At 38.9% G+C, this 18,621-nt stretch overlaps 1 protein-coding gene across 4 annotated transcripts in view; it reads left to right on the forward strand.

Annotated features, from left to right (window-relative positions):
* The window catches only part of dot1l (DOT1-like histone H3K79 methyltransferase), a 30,276-nt gene continuing 11,655 nt past the window's right edge, over positions 1-18,621 (forward strand). Inside the window, exons 1-20 of one of the 4 annotated variants that reach the window (XM_028028540.1) lie at positions 1-383; positions 8,278-8,321; positions 8,454-8,528; positions 8,705-8,768; positions 9,097-9,325; positions 9,424-9,518; positions 10,975-11,037; positions 11,130-11,185; positions 11,712-11,791; positions 13,315-13,383; positions 13,464-13,570; positions 14,881-14,922; positions 15,010-15,105; positions 15,394-15,619; positions 15,750-15,863; positions 16,101-16,192; positions 16,329-16,430; positions 17,003-17,140; positions 17,244-17,369; positions 18,136-18,566. In XM_028028540.1, the coding sequence (XP_027884341.1) occupies positions 303-383; positions 8,278-8,321; positions 8,454-8,528; positions 8,705-8,768; positions 9,097-9,325; positions 9,424-9,518; positions 10,975-11,037; positions 11,130-11,185; positions 11,712-11,791; positions 13,315-13,383; positions 13,464-13,570; positions 14,881-14,922; positions 15,010-15,105; positions 15,394-15,619; positions 15,750-15,863; positions 16,101-16,192; positions 16,329-16,430; positions 17,003-17,140; positions 17,244-17,369; positions 18,136-18,566 (2,330 nt within the window). In that variant the 5' untranslated portion in view covers positions 1-302. The remainder of the gene's footprint in view (positions 384-8,277; positions 8,322-8,453; positions 8,529-8,704; positions 8,769-9,096; positions 9,326-9,423; positions 9,519-10,974; positions 11,038-11,129; positions 11,186-11,711; positions 11,792-13,314; positions 13,384-13,463; positions 13,571-14,880; positions 14,923-15,009; positions 15,106-15,393; positions 15,620-15,749; positions 15,864-16,100; positions 16,193-16,328; positions 16,431-17,002; positions 17,141-17,243; positions 17,370-18,135; positions 18,567-18,621) is intronic. The other 3 variants (XM_028028541.1, XM_028028542.1, XM_028028543.1) reach the window with 3 other exon arrangements.

Below are 18,621 nucleotides of genomic sequence, written 5' to 3' on the forward strand. Positions count from 1 at the left end.
CCTCCTGCCATATTTATTCATGCCGGGCAAGATGGCGGCGGAACGGACGAGATGTTCCTGCCAGTGAGCACATAATAGGCGTTTTATTAATAATATTAAAACGAGCGGGATTCTTGTACACACCCGACTGCATCGCGTGTGTATTTTTCCCGTAGCGAGTGTGGAGGTCGTTTTTATTTTTCAAGTTTTCGCCGTTCCCCCCCCCCTCCTTTACAAAATGTTCCCGTTGTGAGTCGCTCGCTTATCGAGCAGCTGGCTAACAGAGCAGTCAGGAGCTAGTTAGCTCTCTATCAGAGTGGAGAATGGGAGAAAAGCTGGAGCTAAAGCTCAAATCGCCGGTTGGAGCGGAACCCGCTGGTTATCCCTGGCCGTTACCAGTATACGTAAGTGATACCCTTCAGCACCGAGTTGGGACACATTTATGTTTAGTCTCATGATGTTGTCTTTGTTAGCTATGTTAGCCCTTGGCTAATCCTGGGTAACAGAAGGAGATGTAGCTCGTCCGGGGACTTGGGTCACACTGGTCTGACAGTTGCAGATTGTTTTTCTCCCGTTTGCCGTTAGATTTTTGAAAATAAAACATTTGACACTCTATGCTGTAGGAAATGTAATTGTAGTTTCGGTTTAGTAAGGAGGTTATTTGGGTGTAGTAACCGGTGACATTAAGTTGAACACTGTCAGATAAAAATATTGTCTAAAATGATCGAACCAGGGTGTTGTTCCTGTCCAAGATCATTTAACTCTCATCTGGTTTTCCTCTTCCTATGCGTTTTTACTCGTTGCATGAACGGATATAAGTATTTCAAACATTAGTTTCTCTTTTCCATGTTGTTTGAATTGTAGAACCAGCATAGATCTTGTTGTACTTAATGCATAGAAAAATTAAATTTTCGCCCCTGACTTCTGGTTTTGGTCAAAACAACTTCCTGCCTAGTCAGCAAAACATCAAACGAATGATTGTTTTGATGAGTGTATGTGTACACTCATCAATCATATGCTCTGATATTGATTTATCTTATTTATGTTATTGCTGCTGTCATATTCTTTTAGTGCAATTTAGTAACATCGCTATGACTAAGAACTACTCACTTGTTTTATATTTTAAACTCAGTGAACAGTTGATGTCTTATCTAGCTCTTCTCATTCAGCTCTTGTTATGCTAGACAAACACAGTCTTTCGTCTCAGCTGGGCTTCCATGTAGGTGTCTGTATGTCAGGAGCTGGTAGCAGCTCACTCTTTCAACAGAAGCGGAAAAGAAGCTGGCAACAGTTGCATTTTTAGTGGCTCAAGTTCAGATTTATAGTAAGTATGATGAGACATCCAGCGCTGAGTTTCTCTGAATGCCTGGATCTCTTTGTAGTTTATCTCTCTCCACCCACAGCGTAGTCTATCTAGTCAATCAAGTTCTTTCAGTTTCGACAGTCCGTTTTGTGATCAAAATATGCACCGAATGAGTTACTTTTTTATTTTATTTTTTTACTGAGTCATTAGCGTTTGCTGCCTCCACTTTAGTCAACTTGCACAGTCCCGTGTTTTAAGGATGAACTCAAAATCCAGGAATGTCAGGAATATAATGTCTTTTCCGATCTGCGTGATAGCTGTTTACATGGAGACTAGTTGCCATGGATCAAATTAGAAACAGCTGATTTTTTTTTTTAATGGGATTCTTGAACATGGAGTTGATTCATACAGTGATTGCCTCCTGTTTTTAGAGGAAAACACTCCCGCGCTCACTCTCTGCGCCCTCCTCCGTTGTTCATATGGTCAGGTCTGTGCTATATTATTAGAAGGCAAAGGCTTGTTCCGATAAGAAACACCGATTCTGTGGTGTTTGTTCCAATCAAACTTACTTGTTAGGTTTTCTTCAATTAAATTGATTGCTGTTAACTAAAGAGCCTCTTTAGTAAAAACATGTTCCACACACACTTAATTTAAGACTAATTATCTTACTCTCTCACAGACAACAAACACATTGCTGACTGGCTTTTAATGCACTTGCTCTGATTGTTGGAGAATAAGGCGCATGGTTAGAACCAAGTCCAGATCTGTTTGTCCAATTTAACCCTTGTTTTTGTGTTCGCTCCATCACACCATGTGTGTATTTGTAAAGTCTTCCATATGAAGTCCACCTCCTCCGAAGTGTTGCAGCTCCTCTTCCAGATGGTTTTGGGTGGAGGCATTAAGAGGCCTCAAACAACATCTAAAAGAGACACTGGTGTCTCAGTGCTGTTAAACACACGCTACATTGTTCATTGGCCACTCACCTTCACTGAAATATTTATGCACTTTTTTTTTGACATACTTTTAATTCTATATTCAAAGTGTGAAACTAACCGTTCGAGGTCAGTTGACTTCCTCATCATTGTAAGCACGTTGCTTTTCTCTGAAGAGGTGCGAGAAAAGCTCTGGCTTAGTTTGTGCATATTTACGCTACTGTTTGGTTGTTTTGAGTCGGAGTAGTAGTCGGGTGTAAGCCAGCTTCAGTCATTTGTTCTTGTGGGCCGCTGAGTTACAAAGGGAAACGGTGTGTGGCATGAAGCCCCTGTGCCCACTGTGCGTCACTCTGATTTGACAGGAGATTGACTAAAGAGTTTGCTCTGTGTTGCGTGCACAGGCGGAGTTGAACATGCATCAGTCAGCGCCACAGCTGGGAGGGAGAGGGGAGGGTCTTCTGGTCTTTTTGTCTCTGGCTTGTCAGACAGTGTTTATTTTTAGCAGCAGCCCGCTGCTGGTGTTGCTGTGTGCTGTCTTCGTTTTAGCAGGTGACCTCCCCCTACTGCTTCTCTTTCTGCTGCACACAGTCATTTTCATGCCTTTGCATACCACTTACAAATTCTGAACTCGAAGGTTTATATCTTCTATACAAAGCAATTTTTTCAAGAAAGCCTATAGTTCATGCTGCTTTTTAGCCGCCTGGCTTGATGCTGTAAGAGTAAATGTTACATGCGGTACGATGCATATAGTATAACTGGTGTGTAGATGTCATTAGTAGCTGTATAAAGGTTTGTGTGTGCATGCAGGTTTTATGTTTGGCGGATGTTTTGCGTAGTAGAGGCGGGCAGTATTGAGCGGGAAGCTGGGAACTCCGAGCTGTTAGCGCTTAGCTGTAGCAGCTATGCCAGGCCTCAAAACTGTCCCGTTTCCGATCCATTCTGTGGCTCTTCGGTTCCGCCAGTTTGTAGTTTTTATGAACGTTGCATCTTTTTTTTTTTTTACCTTTTCTTGTATTCTGATTTTGTGCTCTCCGTCTTTTCTTGCTCTCCTTGGCAATGTTCTGGATCAGGAGACAGAAAGTGGGTCAGTGGGTCAGCACAAGCGACGGGCTCAGCCTGACTGCACTCTGGATGAAACCTGAGCTCTGTTCCTCCTACAGAAAAGCTGCTAGTATTTCTAACTTTAGATTTGCTGGGTGCAACAAAAAAGAGTGCACGTTTCTTTTTGCCTCTTTTGAAACTGTTTTCTTTGAAGTGCATCTAAAAATTAGGTTGAAAGCTGGAGAACTTTGAGTGCATACACTCAAAGGGGCATCCGCCCACTCAACTGTGCTATGGGTTAATCCTTTTGAAGAGAGAGAAGTACACACACAGTGTTAGAAGAAGACACCAATTTTTGATTAAAGTTGCACTTTTAAGTTTAAGAGAGGCAACATGTTCTGCGTAGAAAGTTGGATGAAGCAAAAAAGATGGATTGGAGTTCAGAAACATGACTGAAACTGTGTCTGTCAAAGCCATAATTGATTTTGATAAAAGTTTAGAGTTGTGGATGAGTGATACTGCTGTAAAATTTTAAGTTTATATCTTCAAATATTTATAGCAATGATGACAGGCGACAAAAAAGGTCTTTTTGGCAATGGATCTAACGCTGTAGACTGTAGAGTCTGACAAGCACAAACACTTCTCTGAAAATAAGATGAAGGACATCCTTGCACTGTAAAACCTGTGCAGCAGATGTTGTCTGTTGCTTCCTTTCATTCTTCATCACATGAGATAGACTCTGTTACTAAGACTAGAGTCCTGGACCTGGAGTCCACAGTCTAAAGGACACAGATCTAAGGTGCGTCTGAACTCTCTTATTTTTGTGACACAAATCAAAGTCTCAAACTTGAGTCATCATCTCTCTTATGAGTTAAGCTGCCTCATTGCACCACCAAAGTAGCACAACTGGATGGTAAGCAACACTTTGCAAAAATTCAAATAAATCATATTTTGAATAAAAATTAATCACTTATTTGTGTTTGAATGGAACTCATCTGTTAATCATAATCGTCGTCAGTTTGAGATTTATAACTCTGGACCAAAAGAAACAGCAAATTAAGTTGTTTTCTACTGAAATTAATTGTTTTGAAATGCAATTTGAATATTATCTCTGCTTGTTAAACCACAACTGACCTGAACGGTGCACAGATTGTGTTTGTGTTGCTGACTGACAAATCTAAACTTAATTGTTTGTTTATTAAACTGAAGCAGTAAAATTTGGTGTTTAATCAGAGGCTATAAAAAAGAGAGAAATTATGTACAGTTGATCTCTTTTATTTTTTCACTTCCAGGTGTAAAAATGTTTTTCATCAACAATTTTTACAAAAAGTTTTTAATCTCACTAACTGACTCTTTCATTTACCTAAAAGTTTTTTTTTTTTGGGAGAACCACAAAGAAAGACACATCAATTTGGATAGTGCTTGTACAAAAAAGGTTTACATTTGCCTCAATTCATTTATTCTGTATCCATTCCTTGGTTATAAAGAGATGCTCTTTCAGTGTATAAAGAAATACACTGAAAGAGCATCTCTTCAGTGTATACAATACACTGAAGTAGAGGCGGGCTTATACATTTACGAATCGTTTAAAACCAAAACCTGTGGAATATTTTACTCATGGTATATTTAAGCTGTGATATTACTGTCTTTAATTTTTTATGTTTCACTGCCCAGTTATGTTTCACTTCATAATAAAGCTTGTTTGAGTAATTCAAGTCTTTTTAGTATTTATTACCACATTTCTATGTGTTCCAGGGTAATCATGTACAGAAAAAACATAAAGAAAATCAGATCAGATTTAGTGTAAACACACACTAAGAGCTGCAAGTAGCTGCCAATACACTTGCAATTTCACATGCTTTTTTGCTATTCTTGTAAAAATCAATTATTATGAAAACTTAAATAGACCAACAAAAGCAGTGTGCACTCATCATGAACTACAAAATAGGTTATGAATTTTAAAATTAGTTGGAGTTAAAACATATGACTGTGGAGACTAGCTAAGACTGTTTTCAGCTTTTAGAGCTCATGATAAGGAACAGCTCACTTTTGTGTTTTATTCCATATTCTTTGCGCTCTGTTGATTTATAACCTGCCAGTTTCTATTTGCTATTTATTTTTGCCGTGAAAGAGTTTTTTTTCCCTCTCTGTAGTATTTCTAAGTAGCTGTCTGCATGTCAGTAGCTGGAGCAATTCGCTCATTCAGTAGAAACGGAAAGCAAAGCTGGGAACAGTTTTGTGGTGTTTTTTAGTGGTGTGAGTGCACATTTATAGTAACTATGGTGAGACGCTCTGTGTTGACTGAAAGCGCTGAACTTCTCCGAATGCCTGAGTAGGGTCTCTTTGTAGTTCCTTTCTCTCCGCCCACACTGTAGTCTACCTCGTCAATCTAGTTCTTTCAGTTTCCTCAGTCAGTCCGTTTATTTCGTTATCAAAATATGCACCAAATGAGTTTTCTTGGGTTACTGAGTCACTCACATTTTCCGCCTCCATGTTCACTGCATGCACGCTCTTGTGTCTCATGGAGCCGAGAATGTCAGGAATTTTATATATTTCTGATCTGTTTTATATCGGGACTAGTTGTCATGAGTTGAATTAGAAGCAGCTGATTCATGTGGAGTTCTGAAGCCATACGGTGCTCTCCTCCTGTTTTCAAAGGAAAACACTTCCTCTTTCCTCTCTCTCCCTCCTCACGTGTCCATATGGTCAGAACTGCAGGGAGGACGATGTGCAACTGCTCCTGCTCTGCTGTGTTCATAGAACAAAAAGGCTTGCACCAATATCTGTATAAAGTGTTTGCTCCTATCAAATTTCCTGGTGAGGTTTTCGTCTTGATTTTGTTGCAGCTAACTATAGTACCGTCTCTTTAAAAACATGTTCCACCCACAGTAGTTGAGATTCGTTATCTCACCCACAGAGCATGAACACATTGCTGACTGTGTTTTGATATGCATGTCGCTTGCTCTGACTGTTGGAGAATAAGAGAATGGAGAATGAGCTTGGTGTTAGAACCAAGCCCATGTAAAAATGCTTTAATTAAGTGATTGATCTGGTTCATCTGGTTTCATCCCGTTTTTTCCCCTACACATCCACATCTGTGTGTTTGGTGATGCTTCCTTGCAGTTGGCTTCTGGCCCATCTGGTTTTGGGTGGGGAACTGAAGGGCCTCATGCAACATCTAAAGAAAACACTGCTGTGCCAGTAATGGATATCTATAAATATTAAAATTCTGCATTTAAATTAGGGATGCAAACAAAGCAACTGATTGTCAAATATTGGCTAATTAGATCAAAATTAGTCCAGTTAGGGTAATATCTTCGGTTTAAACAGACCTTCATTTAGTGTTGTAGTGTGGCCACCATCCAGAAGAGGGCGCTGCTGGTCATTCTTAAGTGGAACAGTTAAAAGAGAAATAATTATGGTGGAGGCATCCCAGAGCAGGAAAGTGAAATGGCCCAAACAGAGTCTGACATGGGGTGGAAAATGCACTTCATGCAGTTCTGTTTCAAATTGTAAACCCTCAACAAGATCCTTAATTCTTGTCATCATCTTAATGGCACTCATTTCTCATTTATATTTAACATTTCTAATTTAAACTGTGAAGCCAGCATTTAGTTCAGTTATGTCAGGGGTATCCAAAGTCAGTCCTCGAGGGCCGGCATCCTGCGTGTTGTAGTTCTCTCCCTGGTTTAACGCACCTGGATCCAATGATGGCTCATTAGGAGGCCTATGAAGAATACCGACATGCTGAAAAGGTTGTTGGTACCACAAGGGAAAGAACTAAAATGTGCAGGATGCCTGCCCTCAAGGACTGACTTTGGGCACCGCTGAGTTATGTCAATGAGCATTGTGGTTCCAGGTTATATAAATTATACAGTCACCTCCTTCAATGAAGACAGAAATGTAGAACCCAATAAATAAATAAATGTAAGAATACAATGTTCTGGGGGCCCCACTGTGTTGAATCAACTCTGTTCCATTTAAATACAAGATGTGTGTTAACACCTCTCTCCACTGCGTGAGGCAATTTAGTGTGTGTTGTATAATAATGCTGTACAATATCCTGAATGCAGTCGTCTCTGCAACATCCATCTGTGCAATATTTCTATCCCAGAGTACTGCTTGGATGTGATATTTGGCAGGAGTTCAGATGCTGCAGTGCATACTGATAATATATTTGGCCATCTGGATGCACTCAAGCTGCCTTTAATGCCCACATCTGATATATATTTTTAGTGGGCGAGATGCCAAAACTCACAGGGTCTGGTGGGGACAATGTGTAATAGTAAAGAAAGAAAAGAGATGGAAAGGTGTGGATTAATAGTTCCAAGTGTCATATTCATAGTACTGACTGATTCTGACTGACCGGAGAGGAAACTTTGCCTATCTGGTTCTGGTGATCTGGTGTTTCGGACAGATTTGGACTCTTTGAATGGCCAAAACGGTAACTTTGCATTCCCTCCAGTTATCTGCTAAATGAATGGCTAACGTGCCTTTCATTTTCTTTTCTTTTTCTTTTTTTGAAGGTTCTTACAGCTTTTGTTCTTCCTTTGACTCAACACCTCGCTGATATTGAGTCTGGAAAATGCTCAGCTTTGGTTTTCTGAGACATTGTTTATGCAGCTTTAAGTTTTGTTTTGTGCGGTCACGCAGCGTTTATAACTCAGAACCTCGATTTCGGTAAAACAAAACGTTCCTGAGAAATCAAATCTGTCCTCAGTAACTTTTTATTTATGTCTGAGGTGGCTGTGTTTTCTGCTTCGAGTTTCTGTAATGAGAGGATGAATCAGACATAATAGATGTTGTGGGCATTTCACTCTAGTTGCAAAATACTATAATCAACATCCCATGTTTTGTATAATTAATACCCTTATTTTTGTTTGGACTGTTGTTTTCTTGAACTTTTAATTATTTTCTGCTCATTTTGACGTTGGTCATTTGTGATCCAATTAAATTTGATATCTCAAATAGAGCGATGTGTCATGTTCGAGGTTTCATTATGCCTTGTCGCCTCTCTTTCAGGATAAACACCACGATGCTGCTCACGAAATCATCGAGACCATTCGGTAAGTGACATCACCATAAGTCCCCCCACCCACTCACTGAACACTCCCACATTCTCCTGATCAACTCAAGTGTCACGATCAATTTAGTGATAATCGTGTGTGTGGGTGTTTTTTTTTTTTTTTTTTTTCTAGGTGGGTGTGTGAGGAAATCCCTGACCTCAAACTTGCAATGGAAAATTATGTTCTCATCGATTATGACACCAAGAGGTAAGTCTTGGGTTGCATCACTTTCAAAATTTACATTGATGTGAAATAAACTAAACCCTTGATATAAGCATTAAATACCAAACAGTCATGCTACCTACAGAGAAGAGAAGCTGATGTAAACTTTGTAATCCCGCCATCATATGATGATCATGCTACCCATGTTGTCTTGCTTGCAGCTTTGAGAGCATGCAGAGACTTTGTGACAAGTACAACAGGGCCATTGACAGCATCCACCAGCTGGTGAGTCTACATGTGGAAACTTTCTCACTACTCTGTAGGTGGAGTGAAAGTATTAGTCACAAGCAGGTGGGGAATATCGTGTCTGTGTGTTATCACTTCTTTCAATCTCAGTTGTACCTGAGTGTTATCTGATAAATTCCCCCTCCCCCCGTTAATATTCGAGTTTCAAGACTTCAAACAAAATATCAAAGCAATGACTCCTTAGTGTTTTTTGTCACTTTGTCTTTAGTTTTGTTCATATAGTTTCAACACGTGTCGTATTTTTAGGCAGTGAAATATTCTCCAATCTGATCTGTGGCAAGTTAATTGATAAAAAATCTGGTTGCAGTGGAAGGGGACTACCCAGCCCATGAAGCTAAACAAGCGTCCTTCCAACGGGCTCCTGAGACATATCCTACAGCAGGTGTACAACCACTCAGTGACCGACCCCGAGAAGCTGAACAACTACGAACCCTTCTCCCCTGAGGTGTATGGAGAGACCTCCTTCGACCTGGTGGCTCAGATCATCGATGAGATGGAAATGATGGAAGAAGACACATTCGTTGACCTTGGCAGTGGTTGGTTTAGAGCTTTACATAATGCTTCATTCCTAGCGAGTACACTGATTTCAAACTTTTAGAACATTTGATTAAGCATTGATTCGTCTTGTTTACAGGAGTGGGGCAGGTGGTGCTGCAGGTTGCAGCAGCAACAAACTGTAAACACTACTATGGAGTAGAGAAAGCAGACATTCCAGCTAGCTATGCAGAGGTAACTGTGTAATTAGCACTCTGTTCATATAGCTTTTCAAATAGGGGGGGGAAGAAGATTACTGTTTTGAATAAATTAATTTAAGAAATTTAATTCAAAAAGTGAAACTCCTGTTATCAAGATTCATTACATATAAAGAAATATATTTCAAATGTTTAGTTAATTTCATTTTCAAGATTACGTCTTGCAGCTAATGAAAACTCAAAATTCACTCAGATAATTTGAATATTGCAGCAAACCAATAAGAACTAGATTTTTACTACAGAACATCCAGAATCCTTTTTGCATGAATTCCTGCCTCAGTGCTGCTGCGTGGCGTGGAATCATGAAATGTTCTGAAACTTCCTGGTAGACTGTTGCTCTAATTTTGGGCTTAAAAGAATTTAGTGGACCAACACCAGATAAAATGGCTCCTCATATCATCACTGACCGGAAATGTCACATTGTACCTCAAGCAGATTGTATTCTGCGCCTCTATTCTTCCTCCAGACTCAGAGACTGTGATTTCCAAATAAAAAAAGTATAAATTTGCTTTCATCTGAAGAGGATTTGTGGTACTCAGAACAACAGTCCACCTCAAACTCTGGCTCCAGCACAGATCAACAAATTGTTTCAATATTCTCTACTCTGCACCGGTTTTGTCAAGAGCCAGTGGAAGGTTTATGAAGACAAGCAGCTAATAAAAGTTCTGTGGGAGTCATGTATAAATATCTCTTTTGTCTAATTTAAGAGAAAAGAAAATACATTGTGCTTTAACAAGAAGAACAGTTTGGATTAGTGTCAGAATAACACAATATCACCATATTCTCTCTTCCTGCAGTTTATTTCGATGTTACCCATCATGGATTTTAAGTAGGTCAATGTGCCGCATACAGCTGCGCTGCTCGCAGTCAATACTATTCCCTCAGTCTATAAAGGTCATTTCCAAATAGGTTCTTCAACTCTGTTTGTTTTTTTCTCATCAACAAGTGGTGTTAAGTCTTGCTATAAACTGTTTGCATAACTCCTCTTTTCTGGTGCAGATGAGACATCAGCTGATTGGTGTTGTGAAGCTTTTGCAAACACTCTTGTTTAAACTGTTAATGAATTAAAATAGTGATATTACTGTGAGTGTTTACAGCTAGTCTCTGAAAAATAGTGATTTGTGCTATTAAAAGACTGGATGAGACTATTACAGTGACACAACGATGGGCCTCTGAGTCAACACTTGGCAGTTTCTTTAGCAATGACCATGTTTGGTTTCCCTCTTTTGTGGAAGGTTTTTCTTTTGACTGTGGCCAGAACAAAGTGTTTCTGGAGAGAGCCACCTCCTAATTGTTGTAAAAGTTGTTCAATGACCAGCATCTTTTTAGTAGCAATTTGACTGAATTTAGTTTACGGAATATTAATAAAAGAATCTTGTTTTCTGTCTGTAATCTATTATTTTTAATGATTCAGAGATTGTTTCTTTTCTCAGACCATGGATAAAGAGTTTAAAAAGTGGATGAGATGGTATGGGAAGAAGCATGGGGAGTACACAGTAAGTTCTATGCTATTTGTTTTACTTCACAGATTTAATTTTTTTTTTATTTCCAATATGTATTCAGGTTTTTTAATATTGTATTTTTTCAGCTGGAAAGAGGCGATTTTTTATCTGAAGAATGGAAAGAAAGGATAGCCACCACAAGGTAAAGCTCCATACGGGGTTGCTCACAGACACTTTTTATGTTCAATAAAAATATTAATAATTCAGCAGTGGAGACTCCTATTCACTTTACAAGGAAGTCTAACTCATTCATTTTTGAGTGTGTAAAAGTTAGGGTTAGTGTTCAGATTCTGGTCATTGTATTTATTTGTAATTTATGTAATTAAATCTCGTTTACTATTTTTGTTTACATACATGTAGACGAGCTGGAGTGATCATGATTTATATTTGAAACAGTTGTAGATTTTTGTAATAACATGTAAGCTTGTTGTTTTATCTTCTTCTCTTTTTTGTGGTTATTTAGATCCCTTTACCACTGTGACAAATAGCTGTATTTAACAGTGTCTATTAATATGGGGAAATCAACACAGTTTTTTTAGTTACTCTCATCTGTGTACAAAATGATGCTCCATTATTATTTTCTAAAATGTCTTCCATGAATGTTTGTTTTAACTTTTCTTTGTTTGGACCAAAATTCTAAAATATGCACTTCTCTGTCTGTTTTCCAGTATTATTTTTGTGAATAACTTTGCCTTTGGTCCAGAAGTAGATCACCAGCTGAAGGAGCGCTTTGCAAACATGAAGGAAGGTAAGTTCTCAATGAACCCTTTGCGGACAATGATGAGCCAGGGCTTCCAAAATCAACTTTTTTTCAACATTTATTTCGTGAAAATCCGTGCTATTGTACTTAAATTACCGACTGACAGCCAAAAAGATATTACTTAGCTCAGTGCGGGACGGTACAGTCAGATGAAGACAGCCTGACTCCGCTACATCGACAACCTCTACATTTGCGATCGAGTCATGAAAGTATCAGACCTGTCAGTTTTCAGAGGCTAAGATGTAGTCACAGCCAAAGAGGTCTGTTTTGTAGTTTTTGTTCAATAGACATCAGAGACTTTTGCTAAAAATGCTGGCGAACAAGAGAAAAGACAAAGTGAGATATTGTGGTGGATCAGATCTCCAACGTTTTGATTCTTGTGGTTAAAAAAGAATTTTGAAAGCAGATTAGAACGATTTGAAGAAGGGTAAGTTCATTTATTTTACAACAAGTGGTTTTGAAGTCCGTTCTCTATTGGGAGCTGTTGATTTAAAAAAATAAATCTGGGCTGACTTTCTTCAATTGGGCAGGAGTTATTCAACAGATTTATGTATCAATAGATACTTTATTGACTCCATAACTATACATAAAGTGAAATGCATGGGTGTAATATCTATAAGTTATATAGATATTACATATCTATATGACATTGTTATCTTCATGTATACATTATACTCATAGATATTTTTATGTTCAAGCACAGCTGTAAACTGGGAGAGCAGCTCTAGAGACAAAAATGTGATAACGTTCCCCTCAGCAAACAATATAGCAACCGTATATCTGATTTTGTGCTTATACTTTACTTAATAGTTTGAATGTTCCACTGCTTTTGCAACTCTGCGACTCAGTTGAATCTGTTTAGAATATCAAAACAATTCATTCACTTAAGTCCAAGTGTTTTTTTACTAAAGAAATTTGCTCTACCCTTAAAACTAAGTTCTGTTTTTATAAAGCTGAACATGTGCTAAACAACCTTGAAGCAAAAATCTGGAATCTTTATTTATAAATATTTTTGTTTATTTCTGCAAGTCAACTCTATTGACCAATCTTTATATCCATCTGTGGTTCCATCTATAAATATCTAGTGATAAATAACGAGGATTTGAATTTGGCTGCTGAATTTACATTTACAAGCTAAATATTAATCTTTAGTTTTTACAATTATTATTTCCTGAAGAGTTCAGTGTTAAGCAGTGAAATGTTTCTGTCCAGCATTCGTAATATGCAACATTATTTGTGTTCCATATAGTTCAAAAAGGCAAAGGAATAAAGACGTATCTTTAGTAAATGTTGGCTATCTAAATTAAAACAACGGAGGGTGTTGGAAAAATTTTGTAACCATAGTTTATTTTACTAAAACCTTCTGTGTTTCAGCGTTGTTGAAATGCTGTCTGAACTCTGTTTCCTGATCACTAATTTCTATTTTGTGTCTCCGACGCTACATACAGGTTATTTATTTAATTAAATGCACATATTTATTATAGTTGCATTTTTTTCTCCTTTCTTTCCAGGAGGCAAAATTGTGTCCTCTAAACCCTTTGCACCTTTAAATTTTCGAATCAACAGTCGAAACTTGAGCGGTAAGATTTCAGCATTTAACACTTGTTCAGCATTGTTCTATTTCTGTTTTTGGTTACATGTTTTTGCTTCTGTGTTGTAGATATTGGCACAATAATGCGCGTGGTGGAACTCTCTCCATTGAGGGGCTCAGTGTCGTGGACTGGAAAGCCGGTTTCCTACTACCTTCATACCATAGACCGCACTATAGTAAGCACCTAAAGCTATCTTTTTCCTTTAATTGCAGGACAGAAAAATAGATATTGAACACTGAATATTGGAGTAGTGCGTAATACATTAGAGCCAAAGAATGGACTGAGCCCAACACAGTGTTATTATCTTGCCATCTTGTGTTATTCAGTCACCGCTCCTGAGAATGAAAGCAGTTAAAGACACAATGGTTTTCACAGATTATTGCTGATCAGAAAGCCGTCTGTTTGCCATTTCAGCAACTTGTTAAAGCCTAGTAGAGGGTGGAAAAAGCTGTTGTTACTAGCATTTTATTTTTATTGGCTCATGTGTCCCTCTGTGACGTGGCTTCAAATTATGAGACAATTGTTAAATTTTTTTAAAGGCTAATAGAAACACCGATAGACCACATTGTCCCTCTGACCCCCATTTGGCAAAGAGAAATACATTCTGTATAGACGGTTCTCCCTGCGTCTTTCATGCCTCATTAGGTTATCCTGAGCTATTTCTGTAGCTACACTGCTATAGGCTTAGGCTGCTGAAGGACAAACTAACCACTTTTCCTCACTTTGCTACTTTCTTCTTCTTCTACTCTCTCACTTGCTTTTATTATTTGATGTTATTTCAACTGTTTAACTTGATTTTTTTCTCTCAGTTTTTTTTCTCTCTCAATAGAAGCTACATCTGCTCCGGCCTTCTGTTTGGCTGTGGTACCTTCCTGGAGGAGAACATCAGCTGAGATAATGCTCCCAACAACTAAACATTCTTCTCCAATTAACTGTTTACTTTTCATCAACATAGACTGTACTCCTGGATCAGTACTTCTGTTTTTTTGTGTTGTATCTACTCTGTCCTCTCAAACCCCCAGTCGGCCATGGCAGATGGCCGCTCATACTGAGCCAGGTTCTGCTAGAGGTTTCTCCCTGTTAAAGGGGAGTTTTTCCTCTCCACTGTCGCTAAATGCTTGCTCAGAATGAGGGATTGCTGTAAAGTCAGCGACACAAAACAAGCGCTGTAGCTATGCGCTAGTCCAAGAGGAGTGAATGCTGCAAGTCAATGACTCGATGCAATCTGCTTGGTTTCCTTAGACAGAAAACTTTTTAAAATTAATTCAAATAATGAACTGAACTATTTGAGTTAGATCAATTAAAATGTATGGAGGATTAAACTGAAAGGACTGTTTTTGTAGAGTCCCTGGAGACAATGTATTATGAATTGGCGCTCTATAAATAAATTGAATTGAATAGAAACACCAATATTGCATGAAATTAATACCCGTATAAGTAGTGACTACATATTTATCTAATTTCTATATCTGCCATGTGTTTCAGCTTGAAAACTATTTTGCCAGTCTAAAGAATCCTAAACTCAGGGTGAGTTGGACCAGAATATTTGAGTTGTTTCTGTATTTGCAGTATTTTGTTTTTATTAAAGAATACATTGTTTTTACTTTCTGTTAGGAGGAGCAAGAGGCAGCTAGACGACGTCAACAAAAGGACACAAAGGACAGCAAAAGCAATAACACCACCCCCACAAAACCTAAGGAGCAAAATAAGGTAAGACCAGGACCCATTTTTATTATGCCTGTCATACCTCTCTGTCAATCTCTTGGACAAGTCTGGGTTTGGTAGCTACCATTTTCCATTTTGGAATGAATAAGATCAGAGGCCACAAGCCAAGCTTTCTTGTCTAACATCAGTGTTTGACCTCAAGCATGAGAAAGATCCTGCAAAAATGGTCAAACATTTGCATTAATAACAAATTTGTGGAATTTCTCTAAACACTGTATGTGTAAATCATGAATGAGTATCGCAGAACTAACATAAATCTTGGTCTGCGTCCAGCAGCAGCAGGACTCTGGTGGTGAGGAGGAGCGTCCTAGACTGGTGACCGTGGTCAAGCCCCCTCCCAAACCCCGAAGAACTCGGCTGCTGGCCAAAGGTCGCAAGCTAAACAACAAGAAACGTGGTCGACCCAAGAAAGCCACCCCTGCTGCTGAGAAGAATAAGAAGAATCAGAGCGCATTAGATCTGCTGCATGCTAAGACCCTTTCTGCAGCACCACCTCAGGGTCAGTGGGCTCACACATCTTTAACATGCGATGCATATTGCCTTAGTAAAAAAAACAACTAACTAATGAAAGTTGTAATAACAATAAAATAACATTAGGCTCATTTGCAAATCTTCTACCTTGTGTATAGATGCATACCGGCCACCTCAGATTCCCTTCTATCAGCTACCTCCCAAGGTCCAGCACTATAATCCCAGTCAGCTGCTGATGAGCCCAACTCCTCCGGGTCTGCAACAACTACTTGGTAAGCTAATAATGACACATACATTATGATTTGAAAAAGTTTATTCTGACCTTTTTTTATACTGGTCACTTTTAGACCCATGCTATTTTTTTTTAGATGGTTTCTCTTAATATAGCTTTCTATAAAATGATCCTTCGAAACAATAGCAAATAACTGTCCAACGAGAGTGACTTTCCTGAACCGAATTGCAAAAATATAATGAATTTATAATTTTTTTCTGAACTCTTTGTTTTCCAGATAACATCAAAGTCCAGTACCTCCAATTTATGGCTCACATGAAGACTCCTCAGTATCGCTCCAATCTGCAGCAGCTTTTGGAGCTGGAGAAGGTAACTGGTCATGCTTGGAGCCATTCTGCATGTTTTTATCACTGGCAACAAGAATCTCCCTCGACTCATTAACTTTGGTGTAAAGGTTGATATTCCACTTGACCTCAAGCTTGTTTCCATCTTCCACTCTTCCCAGGATAAACACAGGGATTTGTCAGGACAGGCAGAGCAGCTCCATTTGGTGTGTCAGTCTCACAAGGACAAGATTAAAGGACTCTTCCAAACCAAACTAGACGAGGTATGGGCATATTTGAACTCATAATATTTTGATGTCCTCACTAATAATCAATTTTTACTTCCTTCCCTGTACTTTCTAATTGGTAATGTTTCCAACAAAGATGTATTAAATTGTTTTATCTATGACATGTCTTCAGCAAGGCCTTTAACTCGCCTAAAAAACAGAATTCCTTTAAACCCTTTGGGAGACCTTGGTTTGATTATTATTTTGACAAGCTTCATTATTAAACAAATGACTTTCATTCATAGTAGGACTGAAACGATTAATCATGATTAATCAATTATTGAAATTATGTTCAACTAATTTAGTAACCCATTAATGGTTAAGTGGAGTATACAGATTCAAAAGATAAAAACCCATTTGCTGAATAATCCTTAATTGTAGCCCTAAGTTATAGTGAGAAAGACAATGGGGAATTCACATTTAAGGGTGTTTGGACTAATGGACTGAAACATCCTAGAATACCTAGAAGGAATACCCCTCTTTGCTCCAGCTGTTTCAGGAGGAAGACTTGTGCTTGAAACTAATGCAGTATGAATTATATATTTTTTTCTTAATCTGTTTGTGAATAGCTTGGAGTCAAAGCTCTGACTGTGGAGGACCTCATCCAGGCTCAGAAGGAGATATCAGCCCACAACCGTCAGCTAAAAGAACAAACTAAGCAGCTTGAAAGAGAAATGGTTTTCCTGAGGGACCACAGTCTGCTTCTGGTGAGACCTCAGAGCCTGTTAACCTTGTTTTAACCTCCATTAAGTTGCAGGTGCTGGCTCCCAATATATCAGAGGAAAACTCTGTTGTGCTTGTTACTTTCAGCTCAAGTCTCGATGTGAGGAGCTGAAGCTAGATTGGGGATCTCTGTGTTTGGAGAGTTTGTTGAAGGAGAAGCAGGCACTGCGCAGACAGATTTCTGAGAAACAGAAGCACTGCTTGGAGTTGCAGGTAAACGCCACACCTCAATATTTGGACTTCATTTTCAGCCGATAGAATGACTCCCTGCTTCACCGTCCTTCTCAAACCCTCCCGTCATTCTACGTTTTTAGTCCAGAAAAATAACTTTTTAAGCTGTGTGTTATGTTTGAACACAACCTAAACAAAGATGTTGAAAGTCACACTTGGTTAGACTGTCAGCTTTTATAATGACAGTTTTTCAGCCATATGTAGATCTCGGCAAACAGTGTTATTGTTTTCATCTTTAACATTTCAACCTAATTTGCCTGTTTGGACAGAAAATATCATTTATTCATTTATGCATTCATTTATATTTGATTGGGAAAAGCACATAGAGTTCTAAAGCAACCACTGCTCTGTGCGCTGCTAAGATGTTAAATAGACTACACATTAAAACCTGACATGAATGTACATTTGTTGCTAACCCCTTAATAGATTTTCTAAAAACATTTAAATTTACAATAAATTTCAGATGAGCAGGTAATTAAACATTTTAATGCACACTTTAAATAGCAATGTTTACTCATCCTATATTTGCATTCAATGAAATGGTGATTGCAGGATAATAAACATTATGAATATTTAATATTCTTCAGCTTCTGTTTTTAATTTTCACATTTCTGTGAAAACAAGTCTCTACATGACTTTTCTTTCTTTCTTTTTTTTTCTTTTTACCTTAGCTGTAATTTCTGAGTGTATGGCTGTTGATGAATGCATGTTGTCCTTCCTAATGGTTCCCCCTGCTGTTTGTTTCCAGATTAGCATCGTTGAGCTGGAAAAGAGTCAAAGGCAACAGGAGCTGCTGCAGCTCAAATCCTACAGCCCTCGTGATAGCTCCCCCTACAGGAAGAGTCTGGATTCACGAGGCTCCACCGACATGGACTCTTCTAGGCTCGGCCTGTCGTCGGCCCCAGCACTGAACGGCATCGGCCCAGAGCTTTCGGTCAACGGGACAGGCTCGCCGTGTTTCGACCGGGCTAACGCAAAAGCAGAGCTTTCTCGCTATCTTCCCATCTCTCCGGACCACGACGCGGTGGCCGCCGCCTCCGAGGCACGACAGAGGCAGCAGAGCTCCTCCCAGCCTGATTACACTCGCTTCTCACCTGCCAAGATTGCCTTACGGAGGCATCTGAACCAAGACCCCACTGCCTCTGCTCATTTAAGAGGATCGGGCCTAATGACGCACAGGTGGGCTTCTCCTAAAAGCTTACATGGAGTAAGAAATATGTCGGCCACCTTCTGA

This window comes from Xiphophorus couchianus, chromosome 9 (genome assembly GCF_001444195.1).
Source record: "Xiphophorus couchianus chromosome 9, X_couchianus-1.0, whole genome shotgun sequence".
Taxonomy (NCBI): Eukaryota; Metazoa; Chordata; class Actinopteri; order Cyprinodontiformes; family Poeciliidae; genus Xiphophorus; species Xiphophorus couchianus.